Source organism: Triturus cristatus, chromosome 4_1 (genome assembly GCF_964204655.1).
Source record: "Triturus cristatus chromosome 4_1, aTriCri1.1, whole genome shotgun sequence".
In the NCBI taxonomy this organism is placed as follows: Eukaryota; Metazoa; Chordata; class Amphibia; order Caudata; family Salamandridae; genus Triturus; species Triturus cristatus.
In genome coordinates, this window is record NC_140585.1 from 341,868,340 (window position 1) to 341,893,517 (window position 25,178).

Genomic DNA, 25,178 nt, shown 5'->3' on the forward strand with positions numbered 1-25,178 from the left:
TCCTCGTTGCGTCGCGCTTCCAGCTCCCAGCGACACGCAGTCTCCAGAGGGCCCAAAACAACAGCTTGCACCTCACTGCAGGTAGAATTCCCAGCAAGGAAATTCAGGGGGAGCTGATGGTGAAGTCTTTGTGTCCCTGAGACTTCAGAACAGGAGGCAAGCTCAGCTTCAAGCCCTTGGAGATCTTCCTCAAGATAGTAAAAGTACACACAAAGTTCCTTTTCTCCTTTCCTTGGCCATAAGTAACCACTGCAGGCCAACCCAAAACAGCAAGCGCCACAGGAGCCGTCTCCTCCTTCAGCTTCTTTGGTTTCTGTCCTTGGCATAGGGTTCGTCTTGATTCCCAGAAGTGATCTAAAGTTCTGGGGTCTGGGCCCCAATATTTATACTGCAAAATCATTTGTCCTCTGAAGGCAGAGGGTGTCTGTGCCCAGCCAAAACCAGTTCTGTCCTCCCTGGTGCAGCTTCCTGGCAGGAGGTGGAGACAGCATTGTTGAAAGCAGACCTGACCCAGGTAGCTGTAAGGAAAACTCCTCCCCACTCTCTATTCTATGAAGGCTCAGATCAGTGAAATGAAATCTCCTCCCCCTACTCTCTATCCAATGCAGGTTATATTCAGCACAGCCCTGACCCATCAGACTGCTGGAGCCAAGGCCCTCTCCAGCCCCCTGTCACTCACAAACCAGACATGGAATACACAAACCTACCAGAGGCATGATGGATGCTTAGGCAAGAAAATACGTACTTTCTAAAAGTGGTATTTTCAAACACAGAATGTAAAAATCACCCGCACTAAAAGATGTATTTTAACATTCTGAGTTCAGCCATACTTAACTTTATTTTCCTATCTTGTTCCTAGGGTCAGTTAGGATTATAGGATGTTATAATCAAACTGCTCATTCTGTCCTATGGGAACAGATAGCCTTGCAATAGTGAAAAACGAAATTGGCTGTAATTCACTATCAGGACATGCCACACACATCAGGGCATGTCCAACCTTTCACATACAATGCACCCTGCCCTTGGGCCTACCTTAGGGGTGGCTAACATGTAGATAAGGGAAGGTTTAGGGACTGGCAAGTGGGTGCACTTGCCAAGTCGACATGGCAGTCCCAGACTGCACACAGGCTCTGCAATGGCAGGCCTGAGCCATATTTTACAAGCTGCTTCTGTGGGTGGCACAACCAGTGCTGCAAGCCCACCAGCAGCATTTGATTTACAGGCCCTGGGCATACATGGTGCACTGTACTAGGATCTGACCAGTAAATCAAATAGCCAATCATGTAGTCACTAATCCATTACAACACTTTACAATAGGGAGCATTTGCACTTAGGCACTGAATAGCAGTGGCAAAGTGCCCAAAGTATCTAGACCAGCAAAAACATAGCAAAAACACAGGAGGCAACAGCAAAAAAGGGAGACCCACGCCAAGGGTGCCAGGTCTAACAACATGTACTTAGGTACACTCCAGATTGGATACTGGGGTACCCTTATAAGTCTCTAGTATATGGTACCCATGTATCCAGGGCATAGGTACCCCAGAGGCCTCCCATGGGCTGAAGCATGTATTTTGCCATCCATGAGAGGCCATGCTAAATGGAACTACAGGTCTGGCTTTGCAGCGTGTGTAACCTGGTGCTTGCACCAATTACGTTAGATATAGGTTCACTATATCTATAGGTCACTACACTTAAAACCTATAAGTCACCCCAGGCCTTGACAATCCTGAAGGCAGGGTGCTGGGTTTTACGTGAGAGGGTGCCCCTGCATGAGCAGAGCCCATCTGCAGCTTTCGGAGACCATTCTCCTGGGTTGTCTGTGACACAGCCAGACAAATAGGTAGAGGTGCATTATAACCTCTCGGTAAATGCTATCTCAAATGGCTGAAACAAAACATGTCGTGTTTGGTATCAAACACCTTCGAATCATACCTCCACATCGGTAACCGGTGAAGGAAGTATGATTTCACCCCTCAGAAGCAAGCTTTGTGCGTCCCTGGTCTTCCCGGTACAAGCCTTATCGACCCGGACAGCACAAAATGGATTCTGCCGACCAGAGACACATTTCTGCCCTCCTGCTTCTGAGCCAAGCTCGAGCAGAGGAAGGCAGCACAATAGGCATCCTGTCACAGGGAGGTGTGATCACCTCCCAGACAGGATTTAGTGTATTGGAACTGGGTGGGTGCAATTCCAAAGTGCCTGAAAGTCTGCACAAGGGGCACATTTGGTGTCCCTGTGCATAGTTCGGTTCAAACCAGTTCTGGGAGCCATTGGCTCCTGCTCTGGCACACAGCTGGACAAAAGACATGGGTCTAACCACCCCCCTGTCCTGAACCTCACCTAGGAGGGTCCCCTGAATCTGTACAACCCTCTCCCGTGGGTACATAAGGGCTGACCTGGCTGTAGGTTCTTAGATTTGACGTGGACAAGATTCTGAACAAGAACCACTGACCTTCGAACGTCTGGACACTCTGGGCCCGACTTAATCTCCCTCTCCGTCCAAAGCATCATCTCTGCCCGTGCAACATACAGGCACCGTGCAGGACCTGTGGAGCATCAAGGACATCTGAAGAATCTCCCTTGGGGTGAAGGAGTCACTCCCCTGCATTTACAGGCACCGTAACGCAACTGACTGGTCCTCTAATCCTGAGCTCCTGCGGACTCCGAAGGCTCCAGCAACATAGGAGGTGGGTTCCAACGTTCCTTGAGGTCGAGCTGCCCTCTCACCGAGTTTGAGGCCAGTATCCCACGTGGGGACAGCATAACCCGAACCCCTGTGCACTGCATACTTTTGCAAGTGCATATGCTTTTTGGAATTCCTGAGCTTGTGCATTGGACTCCTCATGTAGTCCTGACCCTGAGCAGTATTTCCACCAAAGAACTCCGGCCTACTCGCACCGAGTGCTCCGTGGACTGGTACTTTGTGATCTTGCTCGAGGTCCCCTCGCGACTCCTGGCCATTCGGCCTGTGGGTCCTCCTGAGGGTCCTCTTGAATTCTGTTGGGCTTTCCTGGTTGCTCCAGGCGTGCCCTGACTCCCCGTTGCGTGGTGAGTCCCCTGGACCTTGCTGGTCCACACAGTAACCTGCTTGACCTTCCTGCATGGTTTGCTGTTTCCAAGGCTTGTTGCTGCTCCAATCGGACACCGACCCCTCAGCACTCAACCTCCTTCGTAGGACAGCTCATATCTGGCTCTTGGTCGTCCTCGACGTCTCCTGGTTCTCGTGGCTCTGACTCTGTCCCCTCTGCTTTCAGGTTCCTTCCATCATGAATCCACCTTTGGATTCCAACGGACACTTTCTCCCATCCCGGTAGCAGCTCTACTTTGAAGTCATCCACTGAAAACAACGGCGGTTTACGACACCACTTCAGAGCTATGCACCCAGCTCCCCTGGGATAGGTAATTTGGGTACTCTGGTATCGATGGGTGGGGTGGCTCTCCAACCTCCTAAGTTCCAAAGGGTTTCCTCGAAGTCCACTGAGAAGGGTTCTTAAACTTTACAACTCCAACTGCGAATTCCCCATAGAATTGTACGAAGCCGGCTGTCGTGTTACCACACTGCACCCATCTCAGTGGGGTCCCTGTTTACTCGCCTTGGGTGGTTCCTTGGAGTCCCATCGATTCTACGTGCTCGAGACACTGTCTCGACTCAAATCGTGGTTCTTCTACCACTATTTAAGTATATTGTTTGGTCTCCCTCTGGAGCTCACTGTGTATTGTGCTACATACAAATGTTTCTTTGCTAAAGTATTGTGTACTTTGTGTTGCATCCTCGTTTTGAGGATACTAGAGTGTTCTATAAATAAATACATATTTTTATAACTACTTTGTGGTTCTCCTTTCATTTAATTGATACTAAAGGTGATATTCTGGTAAAACAAGCTGCTTTACATTCCTTCAAGATTAAGTCCGAAGGCTGCTCTCCACAGCTACCACTCCGATAGCTTTCTAAAGGTTATCTTTGACCTCATACATCATAAGGGTCGTTTGGACTGGTGCAGGGTACCCACTTGAATTAGTAGACAGCATATACCAGGCCAACTTCTCACTTTATCGTCACTTATTTTAGCTTATGGGTGTCCAAAAAGCGACCAAGAGGGTAACCTTTACATTCAGCTTAAAATGTACCTTTATTTCACCTTAAACAATGCTGTCTTTAATTTGTTATAGTAGATAGCTGTAAACAATAGTTGTGACTGCTCCTCACCCACAACCTAAGTTTTATTTTCATGTTTACTGTGCCAAGAGCATACTTTTGCTGTGCTTCTAAAAGCAAATAGCAATCACTCTTTGCTCAAGCACATGTTATCAAATTTGGGAAACCGCTTGCCTGTTATACACACACTCTGCCCATTCCTTTTCCATTGAGATAAAAAAAAATGTGCTTCTCACCTCTGTTCACTTGCAGTGTTGCGGGGGAAATTTCATTCATCTTTTTAAAATATTCATGTTATTTAATTTGCACCATAATAGCAATCCTTTCCATCAATTTAAATTCATTTTTTTCATAAATTAATATTAAACACTCCTTTCCACAAAACATTATATGTATTTACTATCACACTACCTATTATGCACTGTACTTATTACCTACCACTACTCATCCCATTCTCTATCATGCTCTCCCAACCCGCATAACAAAATGCAATGCTTACTGTATCATGCTTTTTTTAAGACCGGCGTTGTTCTTGTTGCTACTTCCCTTCCATTTCACATTTTAATTCAAAGCTCATACCATGTCTCACAAGCAAATTAATAACAAAAGTATAATGGCTGTTTCATAGCAATTTAGAATAGAACTTTATTGATACTGTAAAATAGTGCTATACAAAATAGCTAAAATAAACTAAACCAATAGTTCTCGCGAGGCAAGACCTATTTGCTTTGCAAATGCTTGTTGTTGGTTAGACTGCTCTGTTTGGTTGTTTTTTGATAGGGTGTTATGTCTTACTATCTCTGAGGTATCTGTGCTGGTAACTGATGACAGTTTGTCTTTAATTATGACCGAGAATAAACCCAATTTGTTTTGTTCTTGTTTTAACTTCAGTATGTGATTGAATATAGAAATAAAGCTATGTGCAATATTTTTAGGCTGGTTCTCCTAGGTCAGAAAAGATGCCTACGGACCAGGACTGGACTAGCGTTTATCCGACAGCATCGGTGTTTAAACCAGCTGCCGTGCCACTTCCTGTGCGAATGGGTTATCCAGTGAAGAGAGGTGTGCCCCCCAACAAGTTTGGCAACTTGGAGCTGATGAAGGTATGTGGGGAGAGAGGGATTTTATACCACTTTGTGAAATCAGAATTATAGTAGTGTGATGGGAGCATGCATCATTTAACAGGTAATTTAAGATTCTATAGTTAAGACATAGGGCCTATTTCATGCACTGGTTCTTTGTTTTCATTTCAAAATGATTTTGACCCCTCTGGCAGACAAAGCATATACATGGAAGGTTATGTGATCCTGTGTGACTCCATTAGTTGCCTTTGCCATTAGTTAATATCACAACTTTCAAAAACCTTCAGCCATATTAATCTAAAGAAGAATTATGGCGCTGAAGTTTGAAAATAGATGAGGGCCTCTAGTACTTCACATGCTCCTTCCAATAACTCACAACTCTATCAGAGTTGAATGACTGTGGGGTGGCTGAAAGGGAAGGTGTCGGAACAAAGTTGGAGAAACTCGCTCTGACCAGCTACAACAGTCAGGTCCCCAGCTAGGTCAAAGGTCAAGTTGGCAAAATGTGTTTTTCACAGAAATCTGCCAATTTTCAACCAACATGGAAAATATCCGTTATCTGATTCCGAATGTAGTGTGGGAAAAACACTAAAGAGTCATAAAAAATTCATTAGAACTATAAAGGCAACTAAGAAGGAAAGAGTATTTTTTTTTTTACTTTAAAAGGGGTCACAATAGCCTGTCTTATCTCTGCTTCCATTCATGCTGAAGGCCGAATCCGGTGAAAATCAGCGTGAGGTGGAGAGTGGGCAGCCCTCCAAGAATCAAAATAAACAGGTTAAAAGAGATACTCATGTAAGAACGATAAGAGTCAGTCGCCAACTCACATTTTTCTTTTTTCCTATTTCAGTTAAAAATATTGGTCTTGCCAGATGGAGGGAACAGAGTGCATGAAATAGAGGATAGGAGGGGGAACGGACAGGAGAAAACTATAACCGGAGCAAAAGAATTCGGGAAGAGAGAAGAAAACGGAGGTTTTATGAGCAGGAAATCCCCCCCCCCCCCCCCCCCCCACCCCACACCCTTTGCACAAGGGATGGTGATACAAGAGCCTGATACGCAATATACAAGGATAAGAACCAGGGGGCTAGTGAGGCTTTCCCACTTTAAAAATGCATCCTTTGGAGAAAATTGCAGCTTTCAGGAAGGATATAACAAATCGCCTGCCAGTGAAAAAAATGTTTTGTTCTGATTAGATTGTTTCAAACATATTTTCTAAAAGTGTATATTTGAGATATTTCATTTATTTACAATTCGCATCATGTGGTTCCTTAACATCAGTGGTATCTCTCTGCTTTACTACGGTAGACAGGTTAAGGCAAGTGAATTTGGGGATACAATTAGTAATAAGAGGAGTAGATGAGATAGAGTTGGCTTGGCTATAGATGTAGGAGAGATTGAAGAGGACTGAACAAGGGGAAGAATATCTGGCTCATCCCATAGGTCAGCAACAAAGCTCTGAACCAATGTCGGCCTGGGGAGATGTTTGCAGTTCTGTTTGCAAGGTGTTACAGACCAAGGCCATTGAGAATTTTAGGAAGTGGTGGATAAATACAAGCTTTGCTTGAGTGATGGGTACCGCGCAGTAGCTATTAGAGAAGACCATGAGCAGACTTTTGAAGCTTAGGATCATGCTATTTGATTTAGGGGTGCAGTTGATAAAAACATGGACACATCTCCACCTCCTTATAGCTGCTTACCCTTTCTGTGTTGTCTACAATTTTGGGATGGATAGCTTACTTGTGGGCCTGATCACATTGATGTGTTGTAAAGCTAACCTTGATTGTGCCTGGTAGATTTCAGCAGGTATATTTTCCTAGGATGTCATCTCCCTTGCCCAGATGGAGCGCACACACAAGACATCAGGACTAGGAATATTAATGACTTATTTTAGAAGCTATGCCAGTAAAACTGTTACAAAATACACACAAAATAATAGTAACCAATATCTCAATTATAGTAGCAGTAGAGAATATGGAACATATATATAGTGTGGAAGGAGATAGCCTGGTGTTTTTGTAAATTCCCTTTCATACTGAGAATTATTATGTAAATGTTTGCTATTGTGAGATGCAGAGTAAAACTTAGTATGCCTGTTTGGCAAGGGTGGGCTTTTTTTGCCTGCCTTTGAGTCCAGTAGTTTATCAGCCAGTGTTCTTGAAGAAACTTATACAATGGTTTTGACCAATCACACCCCATTTTGCCACTGAGAGCTCAAGGCGTCTTATTTGTATTATTTTGTCAAACAGCTGGGAGAACTATCTCTGTAAAATCTATCGCATCACATGGACTTCCCAAACTCTCATGTGGGAATATATAAATGTGAAAAGAACAGTAGAGTAGGCCTTAGCACTAGAGCATGCTATGAAAAATATATGAACATAGAAACAAATAGCACATTTTTATCCCATGTAAGACATAAGTACCTAGAGGAGTGCACTGTGAATTTTTTTTTATGCTTCCAAACAATTAGCATCCAGAAAAAAGCCATGGGAAAATGTTGGCCACCGATGAATGATGGCAACAGTGCAAAATAATGTGTAAGCACACACCACCTCATAAACCTACATTACAGGGGCGTATTTTCCTGCCAAGATTTTAGGTGGACGAGGTTGTGGCATTGAAAAATATTTTCAAATGGGATTGTGTTTGCTGTTCTTGACTTTACGGCAGAGGAGTGGACTAATATGTGGTGAAAGGCTTGTGGGTTATTATCACTACTTTTCTGTTAGGAGTTTTATTTCCAAATGCAGTATATTTCAATCTGTCAATTTTATCATAACTATTGTCTGATGTGGAATTTACCGCCTTTAGAGGACGGCTATAAGTATGCACCTACCACTACTGCAGAAGTAAAATTAGAGTCCCCTTAATAAGTAAGTGTCCCACTTATATTCAGAAAATGACAGTCTAGGACAACCTCTATTTTTTCCTGCAAGTATCTTAATGTGTTTGGCTGCTCACTGGATTAAAATGTGACTTCTTGGCTTTTTTCTATAGTGAATGTGAAGTTGCAAAATCTAGCAACTCGCAACCTCTGGTAGTTTATTTTCTTCTTACACTCAAGCTTCATCTAGTGTGACGCTTGCAAAGGTAAACAATAATCAAGCTTAAGCATCTTTTCATGACCGGAAACTGTTCTTATGAGAGGCAGCAGGTGAAAGGAAAAGTTGAGCGAAGTCTTTGTAGTTTTTTTTGTCGCACAGCTAAACAAGTGGATGAGAAGATCTCAAATTTGGTTGGCAATTGAAAATGTTATAAAGACGGATATTTCCACACTCTGTAAGACCTATCCACACAGTTATGTGCCAGTAGCACAGTGCAGTAGTATATCCTTTTTTAAAACATATACGGAACTAATGTATGACCGATAGAGAGTGCTGCAGTAATTTCCGCCAGGATTCATGGTCTGGCACAGTTAAGTTTGAACCTTCTTGGCTGCCCTGATGAAGACAAGGTTAGTTTTGTAGTCTTGTATAACAATTTAATGATACAGTAATAATAATCTTTATATCCGGTTTATTTTCAGATCCCAAATTTTTTGCATTTGACACCTGTTGCGATTAAAAAGCACTGCGCAGCGCTGAAAGGTGAGTATGGGTGATATGCTGATTGCTAAAAAGTGGAGCTCAGCATTTGGGGTGAGAGTTATGTAGTGCAATGTGTTTGAGCGAGTGACTTTATAGTTCACACTGTATATATTTTCTGTATGTGTCACACTTTAGCTTTAGACATGACATTGTAAGCAATAGATGCTTTTGTCTGTCATAGCAGTCCTGGAGTTTTAAACTTATGCCAAAAGCAGCTGCGACTCAACTGTTTATGTTGCGTTCTTGGTTCCCCCTTCATGATTTCTTGACCTCTTATCTGCTTTCGGCGCTTTGCTCTATTTATCATCTGTCCTTTGTTCAATGGAGTAGATGGGCACCTTCAGGCTGTAATCATCTGAATTCAGGCTGAGAACTCCTTTGGTGGACACTAGCTGACCAAAAGAGCTACTTGCAAAAATTGTTTGTAGGGGTTTGCTTACTGTTGAACCTTTCCATGCTAAGATTGTTCCTGAGGGTTCTTTGCCTCATCGAAAAGCAACACAATATATTTGGCTGGGTGCATTACTTCAGGGCACAGCCATGTGAATTTCTACTTATTTTGGGTTATGAGCTATTGCTGTACATGTTATTCTCCTGGAAAGATAACCAGATAGTTTAGTCACAAATTTGCCAAAGTCTCTTATGGTTTATGATGTTTTTGAAATGCGTGCGTATCTGACATAGGTGCAGGGCCACTGGAATTGTTCAATTTTGCAGCAGTGGTATTTTCTGCTTAAATATGGATTTGCACGTATGCCACATAATCCACCATCTGCTGTGTAACGTGTAGATTTTAACCACAAAAGAATTGTTTCTAGCGCGACCGGATCAAAAGTTACAAAAAAACTAAGTGAAAATTCCCTTCACAAAGGTTGACTGGCAACCTTTCTTCTTATTGCTGTATTTCGGTGTTCAACTGGTGTACTGAGGGGAAGGCTTTGCCCAGGCAGTGTTAGTATGTGTAAAGGTTTGTACTATCACAAATGTGCCGTATTATGCTGCATAACTCCTTTTCTTGCCATATAATTTAATCAACTGTGCTTTATAATTTGGTTCTGTAGTAGGGGATCTCTGTGTATAGTCATAATATATGAATAGTCCCGCCCATGTGCGGGGACCCCGGAGCAATCAAAATATCTCTTAAGCTGTCCTGCATTTGCAAACCTGCAAAGACACTTAAGAGACAGACAAAATAATACAGCCTAATAACAATATGGCTGCACTGGCCAGCACTTCATCTGAAGTGAACACAAAAGCCAAAATAAAGTTTAAATGTCATTTTTATTCACATCTGACATGTTCCTTTATTGTATCACACTCCCTTCACCAAAATCCCTTTAAACAATAGAGAGGAAGGGGTGGACAGACAAGCCCTATAGGCTGTCATTATGTGTCTGCTTAAAGGATACCGTGCCTTTAAGGAACTCTCCAGAGACCCCCGGTATCCCAGGATGCACAGCCAAAGCAAGTTACTTTCAGTTCTTTTTTCCGGCTCCTGCTAGCAGGACCCGGGAGCATTGAGCTCTACCCTTTTGGGTGGATTTTGTGGACTAAAATTGGTTTTTTGAAGATAAAAGTTTGTTCATTCGACGTCTAGAGCCTTTCTCTGCTGCATCCTGTAGTTTGGTGCAGTTTGACCCACTCTATTTTAATTAACATGGCTTTATTTGATAAATGCCCTGAGTGTGGGAGGAAAATGGCCAAGACGGACCCACATGATGTCTGTATTCTCTGCTTATCATCTTCACATGTCCCTGCTACATGTGACATCTGCAAGGCCTTCTCCAAGAGGACCCTGAGGGACAGAGAGAAGATTCGCCTTCAGGGACAGGAGAAGCAGAGAACAGGTGGGACTTCTGGGCATGGAGGATCTCCTTCCCCATCCTCTGCCCATGCTTCAGCCACTGGTGGGACCTCCGGGCAGAAAAAGGAGCAGAAACGACGCCTACCGGCTGGAAGATCCCGTTCGACGTCGAGGACGACGACGTCGACGGCGAGAGGTACAGCACCGGTGTGTTCGCCGTCGATCCAGGGCTCTGGATCTCGGCGTCCTTGACGTTCGACGTCGAGAGAGCGGCCGGCTTCACAGTCGACGTCGACACACCATCGACGTGGTACTGCGCCCCGCAGACAGCGCCGCTCGCCGTCGAGGCGAACCCGCTCGTCTCCTTCGCCGTCGACTCATAGATCGACGACATCGACGTCGAGACACCGGCGAAGGCCGTCGAGACGAAGGAGATCGCCGTCGAGGCGAAGGAGATCGCCGTCGAGGCGACATCGCTCACCGTCGACGTCGAGAGGCTCGCCGTCGAGACTAAGGCGCTCGATGTCGAGGAAAGACCGGGGACGCCGTTCGACGTCGAGGGGACGCCGTTTGCGTTCAACGGCGAGGAGAAGCCGTACGAGGTCGACGCACGGTTCGACATAGAGGACGAGATCACCTGGTAACACTTCTTCAGTGATTACGATATCCAGTCGTGGATCTAGGAGTGGAGGACGCTCTCCCTCGTTCACTTCAGCCTCTTCACGGGGTAGACCCGCAAAGAAGAGAAAGGTGGACGGAAGTCCGGACAGAGCTAGTCCGGGTTCTCCTGCAAGGGGTGATGGACGGAGAGAGTCTCCAATGGACCCCCTGCCACTGCCTCTACCACGGCAGCAACCTCAGCCTGAACCGCAGCCTCTCCCTCAGCCGCGGCCTCAGAAGCCTCCTACTCCTCCTCCTCCTCCACCTGACCCCCGGCCCCCAGTGGCGCCTCCTAAGCAACCTACGCCACCTCTGCTACCACCGCCTCCGGTGCCACAGCTCCCGCCTTCTCCTCGACTACCAGTGGCTCCTAAGACCCCACGCAGACTGAGATCACGCTCTAGATCTCGCCGGAGGTCACGGAGCAGACACAGATTGTCCACTCACACAAGGCATGGACGACGGAGGCACGAGGTATACGGACTCTTCTGGCACTGGACGGCTTTCCCCCACGTTATCGGAAGCACCGCCTACTAGAATCTCGCCAGTGGATGATATTGCCACTTTCCAAGATGTACTGATGAGAGGGGCGGCAAAATTGGGAATCTCAGTGACAGTACCAGTTCCCCCTACCTCTGTGATATTCGAGACATTACACAAGGCGCGTCTATCACGCCCCCTCCTCCCTTTGGTTCCAGGTCTGGAGGAACCAGCCATGGACGTCTTCTTGACACCAGCCGTGGTGAAGTCTGCTCCCTCAAGGTTGCAGAAGAAGTACAGGGCCCCTGATTCGGACCCGGCGTTCCTCAGGGTGGACCCTACCCCGGACTCTGTCATTGTGGTTGCGGCTAGGAAACAACATTCCACGACGCCCTCTTCAACAGCTCCTCCGGATAAGGAGAGTCGCAAGATGGACTCCTTGGGGAGGAGGATGTGCTCTACGTCGGCCACGACTATGAAGGCTGCTAGCGCCTCCGCTCTGCTGGGTCGCTATGACCGATCATTATGGGACTCCCTGCAACAGTTTGCTGACTCCCTGCCTAGGGATAAACGGGAAGACTTCCAGGAGGTGTTGAATGAGGGCATGATGGTCTCCAACCAGATCATCAGTGCAGCGGGGGATGTGTCATTGCTGGCGGCCCATGGGTACTGTCATGGAGTACACATGAGGAGACATTCCTGGCTGAGACTTACCTCTCTAAAGCCTGAAGCGCAGCAAAAGATTGCTAACTTACCTTTCTCTGGCACGACGTTGTTCGGGTCTCATGCGGATGACGAAATGGCCCGCATGAAGGCCGAAGCAGAAACCCTGAAGGCCGTAGGGTTGGAAAAACCCAAGGAACAGAAGAGATCATTCCGTTCCTATGGCAGGCGTTATTCTAAACAACGCGGCCAAGGGCGTCAGTCTGGTCAACAACAACAACACCAGCAACCACAACAGTTCCCGAGGCAGTCCTTTCAAAAGCGCCAGAGGGGCAGAGGACAGCATCAGTCCTCGTCGGGGAACAAAGGCCCGGCCGGGTCGAAGCCCTGAAAGGTCACTTCCCCCTCATCCGTTACCCGCTCCGGTGGGGGGAAGTATTCAATACTACCTGGCAGAGTGGAGAACAATAACTCAGGACAAGTGGGTGCTGAATATTGTTTGCAATGGGTACAGTCTTCGTTTCACCAGCCCGCCTCCACAGATTCCACCAGTGCGCTCTCCCTACATGGTGCGAGAGCTCCAGTGGGAGGCGGACATTCTGTTAAAGAAGAAGGCGATAGAGACTGTTCCTTTGAGGCAAAAAGGAAAAGGTCTTTACTCAAGGTTCTTTCTCGTCAGAAAAAAGGACAAGAACGAGTTCAGGCCTATTCTAGATCTGCGTCAAGCAAACAAGTGGATCCGCAGAGAAAAGTTCCGTATGTTGTCCCTGCATCAGATTTACCCTCAGTTGCATCGAGGAGACTGGCTGTGCGCCATAGATTTGCAGGACGCTTACTTTCATGTGCCGATCGCACAAAAGCATCGCAAGTTCCTGAGGTTTCTGGTAGGCAACAACCATTACCAGTATACAGTACTCCCGTTTGGTCTGAAGTCTGCACCAAGGACGTTCTCCAAGTGCATGGCAGTGGTGGCAGCACACTTGCGGAAGAACAAAGTGTTTGTGTATCCATACCTGGACGATTGGCTGATCAAAGCTTCCACGTACCAGGAAGCCCAGTGTCATTTCAACAGGACAGCTGCCTTGCTTCATCGCCTGGGACTGCACATCAACATGACGAAGTCAGTGCCGATCCCTGTGCAGTGTCTCCAGTACTTGGGGGCCTCAGTCAATACTTTGAACGCAAGCGTGTGTCCTTCGGAGGAGAGACGCTTATCTATCCGTTGGAAGGCCCTGCACCTCCTCTCAGCCCACTCTCCTGCAGTGAGGACGGTGTCCTCTTTACTGGTGTCGATGGCTTCATGCATCTTTCTCACCCCCAATGCAGGTCTGCATATGAGGCCTCTGCAGGAATGTCTGGAGGATCAATGGGACCAGAGGCGGGGGCGTTGGGAGGACAAGATTCATCTGTCCCAACACGCTCTACAGTCTCTGAAATGGTGGTGCTCCTCAGAGAGTGTCTGCAAGGGGACTCCCTTTCACAAGGATATTCCGGTCCAGACCATAGTGACCGATTTGTCTCTCCAGGGCTGGGGAGCCCATTCGGGCCCTCTTCAGATTCAGGGGATATGGTCACAGACGGAGATGACTTACCACATCAACTTTTTGGAACTCAGAGCAGTACAATTGGCCCTGAAGGCGTTCCATCCCTCCTTCAAGACGAACTCCCTGCTAGTTCAGACGGACAATACTACTACCATGTATTACCTCAACAAGCAGGGGGGCTCCCGTTCACGCACGCTGTCTCGGAAGGAATTGGCTGGTGGCCAGGAACCTAACGATCACGGCAACCCATCTGCCAGGAGTGCAGAATGCCCAAGCCGATGCGCTCAGCAGGCTCGTTCAAGAAAATCACGAGTGGGTGCTAAACGACGACGTGCTAAGAGACGTCTTCGCAGAGTGGGGCACTCCGGATATCGATCTGTTCGCTACGGCAGAAAACAGCAAATGCCGCGACTTCGCGTCCAGGTACTACCAACCAGGGACGCTGGGGAATGCACTATGGATCAGCTGGTCGAACAGCTTTCTCTACGCCTTTCCACCCATTCCCCTGATTCCGGCGGTGCTGATCAAGCTGTCGCAATCCAGAGCCAGGATGATCCTGATTGCTCCGGAGTGGCCGAGGCAATGGTGGTTCACCGACCTTCTTCTCTGGTCTGTTCTACCACACCGGCACCTGCCGTGTCGGCCAGACCTTCTCACGAAATTCGGAGGACAGATGGTTCACCCCAATCTCTCGTCCTTGAGTTTGGCAGCATGGCTCCTGAGCTAGTACAGTATGGACACTTGAACCTACCTCAGGACTGTATGGAGATCTTGAAAGAGGCGAAGAGACCGTCTACGAGGACTTCTTACGCCTATAAGTGGAAGAGATTCTGCTTATGGTGCACGGCAAAGGACATTGACCCTACATCCTGTAAAGAAGATGTTATTCTGCCTTATCTGCTGCAGTTAGCTCAATCTGGGCTTAACTTTCAATCTATTAAAGTTCATCTCGCAGCTTTGACTGCGTATAGAAAGGGCCCTTCCCAAACCTCTTTTTTTCAAATCCCTGTGATTAAAGATTTTTTGGAGGGTTTGCGTAAGGTGTTTCCCCCTGTTAGACGACCTTCTCCACCATGGGAATTGAACGTGGTGTTGTCCAGATTAATGAGGGAGCCTTTTGAGCCTATTCATAAGGCTTCTCTGCAGCATTTGTCCTGGAAGGCTGCCTTCCTTGTGGCCATTACATCGGCCAGGAGAGTAAGTGAGATTCAGGCTCTGTGTTGTCAAGAGCCGTATACTGTATTCCATGCTTCTAAAGTGGTAATGCGTACTCATCCTAAGTTTTTACCTAAAGTGATATCTGATTTCCATGTAAATCAAATGATAACTTTGCCTACATTTTTTCAGCATCCCTCCTCTCCGGCGGAGAGGTCTCTGCATTCACTAGATGTGCGTAGAGTGTTGAAATTCTATCTAGATAAGACAAAAGACATCCGCAGGTCGGATCAACTGTTTGTAAATTATGGTTCGGTAAGAACTGGTCTAGCTACCTCGAAACAGTCCATCTCCAGATGGATTGTGTCCTGTATTCAGCTCTGTTATCAGAAAGCTAATAAGACGTTAGGGGGTAAGCCTACAGCGCATTCGACTAGGGGCAAAGCAGCGACTACAGCTTTGCTTAGGAATGTTCCAATCGCTGACATTTGTAAGGCTGCCACCTGGAAGTCGGTCCATACGTGTACAAAGCATTACTGCCTGGACCCTGATGCTAGGGCAGATGCGCAGGTTGGACAGGCTTCGCTGAGGAATTTGTTTGCACAGTAATTTGTTGGTGTTCGGTTTTTACTCCACCGCTGTTTATTGGTTGGGATGGGCTTGCCATTCTATTCATAGATTATGACTATACACAGAGATCCCCTACTACAGAAGGAGTAGTTTCTTACCTGTAACTCCAGTTCTGTAGTAGGGGTATCTCTGTTATAGTCATAAGCGACCCTCCCTCCTCCCCGGTGGAGTAACCTGACAGTATCAGGCCTGTTGTTATACACCTTCAAAAAGAACTGAAAGTAACTTGCTTTGGCTGTGCATCCTGGGATACCGGGGGTCTCTAGAGAGTTCCTTAAAGGCACGGTATCCTTTTAGCAGACACATAATGACAGCCTATAGGGCTTGTCTGTCCACCCCTTCCTCTCTATTGTTTAAAGGGATTTTGGTGAAGGGAGTGTGATACAATAAAGGAACATGTCAGATGTGAATAAAAATGACATTTAAACTTTATTTTGGCTTTTGTGTTCACTTCAGATGAAGTGCTGGCCAGTGCAGCCATATTGTTATTAGGCTGTATTATTTTGTCTGTCTCTTAAGTGTCTTTGCAGGTTTGCAAATGCAGGACAGCTTAAGAGATATTTTGATTGCTCTGGGGTCCCCGCACATGGGCGGGACTATTCATAGATTATGACTATAACAGAGATACCCCTACTACAGAACTGGAGTTACAGGTAAGAAACTACTCCTTGTCCTCTGACGCATAATTCCAATGGCCCTGCATGTATCTCTATGTTGTGTCTAGTGTTAAAATAAATCTGAACTATTCCTTCTTTCTACTAATGGAAAAATGCTTGCATTTTATATGGTGATTAGGAAATGTACATAGCTCATTTACAACTATAGAGCTGGTAGATAAAGACCAGGATTACTTTCTGCATATCTCACCCTCTGGTAACTTAAACATGATGATGACTGGGGAATTGCACCTTTAGAAAGTGTAGCACATTGTGAACCAAACCAGCTAACTGCTTATATGTTGCTGACAAACTAGCTCTCATTCCATCTTTGGGAAGGCACACACTGACACTTTTATTGAGTAGCTCCTATTGACATATTTGACAGCTGTACGGTCTCTCAATTCAAGGTGGTGGAATGAGCATAATCCTTCAATCTTTTTTTATTTAGTACGTAAATGTAACTTATGTTTGTCAAAAGTATTTTTTCAATAGATTTGGCCTTCTAGCAAAATGTATGTATATAGTGGTCCTTATATAGCGCAAAACTAACTGATAAGCAATAAAGTGTTGAAAATAGTTACCACAACTGTAAATGATAAAGTGGATGTCATCTGGTTAGATTTGTTGAATCCAGTAACAAATCAAAGTTCCTATGATGCTGATATAGAATATTGGTGAGTAGTGTTCAGGTCAACTTTCTCAAACATAGCACGTAATAACGGCAGTCTGATCAAACCTTTACCAAACTGTATGATGAAAAGTAATTGAATGGACTAAACGTAGTTAAAATAACTGCTAAAGTTCAAGAAAGTGTAGTGCAAAAAGTTTGGACATTCTCCATTAAATTTTTGCTGAAAGCAATGTTCATTTTTGGAGGTCTCTGTCATTTGAATTCAGAATGTTTTCACTTCCCAAAAAGCCTTGCAGGTGCGATGTATCCATCTTTTCCAGGACGTGGGTTTTCTTTGGGAAACCCACAAGAGGCCCAAAATATTTTACCATTTCCTTATTGGGTACTGTAAGGAAATCTTTCATTAAATGGATTCTGCTGAGGGATGGACAATGGATAGAGGAAAATTATCTTTTGCCCATTCCCAGGAGAGGCTGCCTCCTACAGCACCACTGACTACTGTTTTGCTTAATAAATATTACTGAAAACATGGTGAAGATCACAGGGTGGTTCCGAGTGACATCTGAATATGTTCTTCCTTGATCTGTCCCAAACCTTTTGATTCAGTAGATAGGTGAGTGCTGCATTGACGAAAGTGGGAATAGACAGGAGCTTGGTTTCCCTGATCCATCTGGCTTATGGTAACATTAAAGTTACCACAAAATACGTCAGGTGAGGTGAGGCACTTGGATGATTGCAGTTGTGCTCTCTGTCCCCACCTCTTTATTTTACTGTTGCAGGTTGACTTGGAAGTAAGTATTCCTAGTTGGTTTTCATAATGTATTGGGCCTGTCTCTCATTTATTGTTAATTTATGCTGCCAGAACAGCAACTATTGATCCTTAATCTACGTACTTGTAACTTAGTCTGGAGCTGATCCAAGCTTTTTTACTGCCAAACAACAAGCCTTAAACCTATTCAGAAAAAAAGTTATGGACTTTAGCAAAGATGTACTAATTTTTAAGTAAAACCTAAATAGGATCGGAAGACATCATAATACTAAGCAACACACAAACTTGAAGGTAACCAGTAGCGGCCCGTGGTGGGAGTGCTGCTGAGCGCTGACGTGGGGCGGGGGAGGGGCAGGGTGGGGGGTAGTAAACTACGGATTATGGCTGATTAGAGGTAAGTAAACATATAAATAAATAAAACGAATTTCGTTGCGCGCGCTGCATCGCATGGCTGATTAGAGGTAAGTAAACATATAAATAAATAAAACGAATTTCGTTGCGCGCGCAGCATCGCATGGCTGATTAGAGGTAAGTAAACATATAAATAAATAAAACGAATTTCGTTGTGTGCGCTGCATCGCATTTGGCGATGCAGCGCGCGCAACGAAATTCGTTTTATTTATTTATATGTTTACTTACCTCTAATCAGCCATAATCCGTAGTTTACTACCCCCCAACCTGCCCCTCCCCCACCCCACGTCAGCGCCCAGCAGCACTCCCACCACGGGCCGCTACTGAAGGGTAACCCAAGACAAATATGGTAGATGGTCTGATCACATTCATTTATTACAAATCTGATCCTACAACACATTGACAGACTGATGTTGTAAATTTAGTCTACAGGTTGTGGAGGAGTACTTGAAACTGAGCTCTGAAATATTCTAGCAGTAATATAGATCAGTCAAATGTGGGCTATGAGTCTGTCTGAAACTATTTCTTATCCAAAACCTTTTTCTCCCACATTTTAAGAGGGTTCCTGTGTACAGAGCAAGAGTTGCTGGAGTAACATTGCTTGTGAATAACCCAAGAAATACAGTGCAACGTAAATGCGAAATACTAGCATCAAGATATCGCTCCCTTGTGCTTACAATTCTACCCAGTTTATTCTTTTCTCTACAATCTTAGCAAAAGGGGCAGTTACCATCAGCACTGGCTGATAGCCTTTAACAGCATTGTTTGTGACTGTAACATTTAGGAAAGTGCAGTCATTCTAGATGCACAGCTCTTCTGAGTTTAATGATGTAGTAGTACTGCACAATATTTGCACAGAGTTGTAAAGTCACAGCCCTCCATGAATGAAATGAGCATTCTAAATGTGCTTCACCAGTACAGAGCACAATGTAAAACAAGGAAAGTCACAGTACTCTGACGCTTTATCGTCTTAAAGTGTAAAGTATGTATTGGTAGCTGAGGTTAATAAAATATCAAATCCATTTAATCGCATGGTTGTTTACAGCGTCTGTTGCCATACAAAATATGGAATCATGTCTGTTAAAAGCAGAACATTATCAGTGTTCCTTAAGTTAGTCAGTGCCTCCAAAGAAAGGCGTTTTTTCTTTATTACATAAGTCTAAGCGAGTTAAGAATTGCGTGCTCCGTATAATTGCTGCTCTACAAATGCACTGCTGACATTAAAGGTAATACTGCAACTCTGACTTGAAATGTGTGGATACTAATAAATATTCTCACTTACTAAAACAAAAAGGTGAACCTCTAATGCATAAACATGTAACTCGCAGAATATCGCCACAGAAATTACCCTCTCCTACAGAGGACCACAGCCAACAAGTACTTCATGGACATCAACAACATTGGAGCAGACTAAGAAAAGAAAGGCAGTCCTATCTATCTTTCCTTGCACCAAGTTCAATGGCCACCATCTTGCTTTGGGGCAAATTGTATATTTACTTCATAAAAAGACTGTAGTGCAGTAATTAGTGTGGAACATCATAATAACTGTCAAATATAGATTACTATCAGTGAATTTCCCTTCAGCAGACACTCTCACTCTCCATTCCCAATGCTACGGCCATTGCCTAGGCCCCCTTGATAGACCATCAGTATTGCTTCAGGAAACGAGCTGCTTGTCAATGTAAAGTAGTAGACACAAAATAGAGACAAACTAGAGTAAGAGAAGCAACCATCTTAAAAGGGAGGAAACTTAAAAATCCTTTTTAATCCGAGTTGAGGCTTTTGCTTTCCGATATTGCATTCAATATAGTGTTCCTCAGAAGTAATTAAACATCATATGTCATATGAAGATCAGGTTTGGTAATATAGGATGTGTTCCTACCTAATACACATCTCACAAATCACCACAAACCCTCAAACCACCAAACCCCAGGGTCCATCTCCTGCTCATCAATTTATGCTTATAATACTCCTTGATCTGGACATCTGACTGTCTCAACTGTCACAACTTTTATGCACTATTCATCACAGAAAGACTGCTCACCCTACATCCTCACCAAAATTCTAGATGTCATTCTACCCATAGGCTACAATCTAAAAGTATCCAGCTTTTAGACTGTGCTCATAAGAAAGTAAGAGGCCTTGTTATCATCCATACGTTCTTCTGATATTGCACTGTAGGCAAGCAGGCAACTCTCAACTCTATGGGGTGCCTCGCATTTCGCTTCCCACTCATTGCAACAAAGTCTGCCACCTTCTACCTCACCTGAAGACCTTCTGGGTAGAACAAGGACTTCATAAATGTATTCTTTGTACAACTCATCCATTCAAGATGCATACACACCCATCCTCTGTGACTTCAGCCTCCCAGACAAAAAGTGTGGAAAAAAGCAAGAGACACCGTCATTGACACACTCAATGTTGTACCTCATGCCTACACATGCCAAAGGCCACATTCTTGACCTCAGCTTCTCTACATCGCCAACCACCCAATGCAAGCCTGCCATACGCCTAAAAATTACCAACCACCTCACCACCCTGGTGACGGGGCAACACTTTGAGGTCAATCCAAAAGAGAGCAACAGACCTTCAGATCATTCAAGGACTTCCCCATTGATAACCTAAAAGTCAAAAGCATCTATTGCCCTGCCACACATGCAACCTCCAAATGGTTTAAATGCATTTCTGGAAACCCATGTGAACTCTCATGCTTCAGCACTATGACTCTCCAAAGAACTCATCATCAACAAGTGCTCCAACAGCAGACAGACAGGAAAATAGAAGAAAAACAGAACCAAGTGGCCTCATGCTACTCAAGTCCATGTAACACACAGACAACTCATCACATCATCCAAATACTATGTCAAAACTATCAATTAAGGTGAGAACAGAAGCAGACCACTTTGCAAAATGATCAAGCACTGAGTCACCCAGTCACTGCTTGATCCTCCTAGCCCATGCTCCACAACCATATGCACTGCCGTCAACCACTTATTAAATGAAAATACATAAGATATGAGCAGCACATTAATATCACTAAGCCTATCAATCATCCCACTGTGGTCATTCTTCAAACCCTTTTTTCTTAAAGACCTCTCTAACATCCTCAACTCCAGTGCCTATCATGATGTATTTTCCTCATCCTTCATCAAATCCTCCTGCCCTCAATGTTTTTCTCACCCATACTCACCATTGCCAACACCTCCCTTCATCAAGGATTTTCCCAAACATTCTCAAGACAATCAGGTTAGCACATATTCGAAGAAATCCGCACTAGACCCTGACGACCTTAATGGGACTTAATTTCCTCTCCTTGCTGGCTTGCACCATCTTCACAATCTACAGAGCCAGCATTCCTGCCTACGTGGTTGTCAAGCTTACCATCTTCAATGGCTTGTGGCACATTCTCAGCCAAAACACTATCAGATTGGAGACGAAATGAAAAAAAATAAACGGAGACAACAGACCTTCACCTGTGCTCCCAGGACGTAGAACAACATCTCTCTATCCATCAGGACCAGCACAACCCTGCTTCTGTTTAGGAAGGAGCTGAAGGCACTCCTCTTGACGGAACACTGCATTATGATGCAATTGCTGTTCATAAACCAGCTACCCCTTCTATCACATGCTGGCTGTGTCTTTGAGCTTGCCCCTGTAAGCCCTCCACTGCCTTTTAGTTAGGTATGTGCTATATAAACACAACATTCATACATACATACATGTTTACTATTCCAGGGAGCACTTGTTTTCAGCTTGTGCCTAGTCACAGTCCATCTCAGTCCATTTCTGCACACTGAGATGTATGAGAAACTTACAATGGCCAGTCATTACAACATAGTAATCAAATACAGTGTCCAACATTCCCCGATGATTTTCCACATAGGTCACCAGCTGTGGTTACCCCTTCTGTGGAAAATCGACATTTCAACTCTTAAGGCAACCATTTTTTGTTTAAATTTGTTATTGATTTTTCAGAATTGCAGTTCACATCCGGTTATGCATTTGTATCACAATTCAGTTTTGACTCAATAATTTTCCTGAGCAGATTTACAACGCAGCTTGTTTCAATTAGACATCAGACTCTTAACATTGTGATAATGGCTGCGTTGTTCTAGTGAATATATGATGAAACAATTTACAACATAACATTGATATAACAAGGAAAATAACACATTAACCCCTACTCTCAAAGTTGAGACATTAAAACAGTGCATCAAGGTGTACAGCATTTTTCACCCTTCTATGTTACCTATCTATTTTCCTACATGCAGCGCTTGGTTATATGTTGACCTCATTGTATGCCACCCTCTAGGCCCCTATTCCTTAAGTGGTGCCTGTCGTTTGTTGTGCTGTTTGGCCTGGGTAAGCATCAATAAGGAGTGTTGCACCCGTCGCCCTGTGCATGTTGTTGAACATGCCATGCATGCTCTGGCTTGTCCCTTGTGTTCTGCCTAGCCTGTTAGAGTCTGGTCCGCAACTCACAGAGTCTGGTCCGCAACTCACATAGGTGTGTTGTCTAGTTCCTCAGGCTGGTTCTGCCAGATTGTGCTGAAATCTGTCAGGATCGCATCCCATTCCGCCGCCAGTGGCCGCTTATGAATTCCTATTGCATCCTCTTGACGCAACGCTATACTCTATGCCTGCTTCCAGGAAAGCAGCAACTGGAACCAGGCCTTCGCTGCAGGGGGCTCGGGGGATTTCCAGCGCCATGTGATCAGATGTTTGGCTACTATAAGCCCCAGATCTATGTACCAGGACGTTACTTTGTATTTACTAGACCTCTGGTACAATCCCAATATGCACACCTCCCATGACCAATTTAGCGTGCGCTCTGTGCATTGTGCTAAGTTTGTGGTAACCACTTGCCAGTATGGTTGTATAGCTGTGCAGGACCATAGCATATGAAGCAAGTCACCTCCTATTTCACCACATCTTGGGAAATCTGCATCGGTGCGATCAAAGTATTTATTTATTTTGGCTGGTGTCAGGTAAGCCCTGTGCGCTATGTAATACTGCTTGAGCCGGAATCTTGCATTACGGGGGACGTGAGTGGGGGCCCCCCCAAGTATGGCTTCCCATTCATGCTCAGGGTTGGGCTGCTGCAGATCTGCATCCCAGCGAGCACGGAGGGAGCTCAACAGCAGTGCTGTCTGCGCCCTCAGTGATTCCGCAAACCATTTGACGAGATGGCAGCCTGTCCCTAGCTCATGTAAGTATTGTACGGTCAAATGTGTGGTCGGCTCCTGCAATATGTTACCCTATGCCGTCTGCAACGTGTGGGTTTCTGCCGCATGTAATAGGAACTGGCCCTGTGGTAGGCCCGAGTCTTCAGCAAGCACATCGAAAGGCAGGAGCTGCCCGTCGCTGTACAGGTCCCCTAGTGTTAGGATGCCTGCTTCCTCCCACTGCGATAGCTCTGCAGTAGTGATAGCTCGGTGCCTTCTGGGCAAGCCCACAGGGAGGAGGGATGGCGCATATGGGGTCACTCGGCCTGTGATTCGCAGGCTGCGACGGAAGCAGTACTGGGCTACCTCCATCGATAGCTGGGTGGGCGGCTTGCCCTTTCTTCTGGGATGGAATAACTCCACCACCTGGGGGTGCGTGAGTACCGGCAACGGAGTCACCAAGTCTTCTAGATGGCGCGCACTCAGCAATCTTGCCACCCACTGAAGCTGCGCTGCGAGTTAGTATTGCTCCGTAGTTGGTAGCGAGAGGCCGCCCATTGGTCGTCGAGGGGGTACATCTTGGGCAAGGCCTCTCTGCTGCGCGACCCGTTCCATATGAATTTCCTCGTATCCAGTTGCAGGCTTTTAAACAGTGCCGGCTTAAGACACGAAGGTAAATTCACTAAATGGTTTAGGCGCGGAAGCACCACCATCTTAGCAGTGCAATCTGTCCCCTAATTGTCAGGGGCAATGTGCCCCAAAAGGACATCTGCACCCGCACCACAGTGATGGCCCACACCAGGTTAGCCTCAAGCAGGTCCACAGCGTCTCTATATATAAGTATCCCTGGATACCGGAATGTAGACAATTGCCGGTGCACTGACTTGCCATTAATGGACAGGTGCGGATCTGGAGTGGACTCCGAGAAGGGGTAGAGGCATGATTTATCCCAGTTCACACTGAACTCTGAAACACTGGCAAACTCGAGCAGTATTCTTTCAGCTGCCGCACAGGGTAACCTAACGTCTTTGAGATATATAAGCAGATCATCTATATATTGAGACCCCATGTATACCATTGCCCAAGGGGATTTCCCTCTCGTCCTGTGTTTTACGCAGTGATTTGGGCAATGGCTCGATACCCAGCGCAAACAGGAGCGGAGAGAGTGGGCATCCCTGTCGTGTGCCATGTTCAGTAGGGATCTGGTCTGAAAGATATAGGCCAGTTTTGACCCTGGCCACTGGCTAAGTATAGAGCAGCTGGGCAAGACTTAAAAACTCACCTCCCAGATCATATCTAAGCAGCACAGCAAATAAGAAACCCCACTCCAGGTTTTTGAACGCTTTTTCGAAGTCTAATACTAGACACCCCGAATGCTCCCAGACATCCCTGGAATCGTGTGCCACCCTGAAGAAGCGTCGCAGATTTAATAATGTACTGCGAGTAGGTACAAACCCATTCTGGTCTGTGTGGATGAGCTTCGGAACCAATGGGGCCGGTCTGCATGGCAATATTTTTGTTAGCACTTTATAATCTGTGTTTAGGAGTGCGAGCGGACGCTACAAGCCAAGCAGCTCTGCATTTGTTTGATTTCGGTAATGACTCCTGCACGCTTCGATACGTAGTAAGGAGCTGCGGTGCCAGGGTCTGTTGGTAGGCTTTATAGTATTGTCAGGAACCCATCGGGTCCCGGTACTTTTCCTGTGACTAGCGATCGTATCGCATTGTGTATCTCCGACAATGTAATCGGTTCGTTCAACTCCTCTCGCTGTTTGGCAG

General features: G+C 45.6%; 1 protein-coding gene across 1 annotated transcript in view; it reads left to right on the forward strand.

Annotated features, from left to right (window-relative positions):
• The window catches only part of MRPS35 (mitochondrial ribosomal protein S35), a 233,003-nt gene that overhangs the window by 77,733 nt on the left and 130,092 nt on the right, over positions 1–25,178 (forward strand). Inside the window, exons 3-4 of the mRNA XM_085652326.1 lie at positions 5,092–5,259; positions 8,768–8,828. Of these exons, the coding sequence (XP_085508452.1) occupies positions 5,092–5,259; positions 8,768–8,828 (229 nt within the window). The remainder of the gene's footprint in view (positions 1–5,091; positions 5,260–8,767; positions 8,829–25,178) is intronic.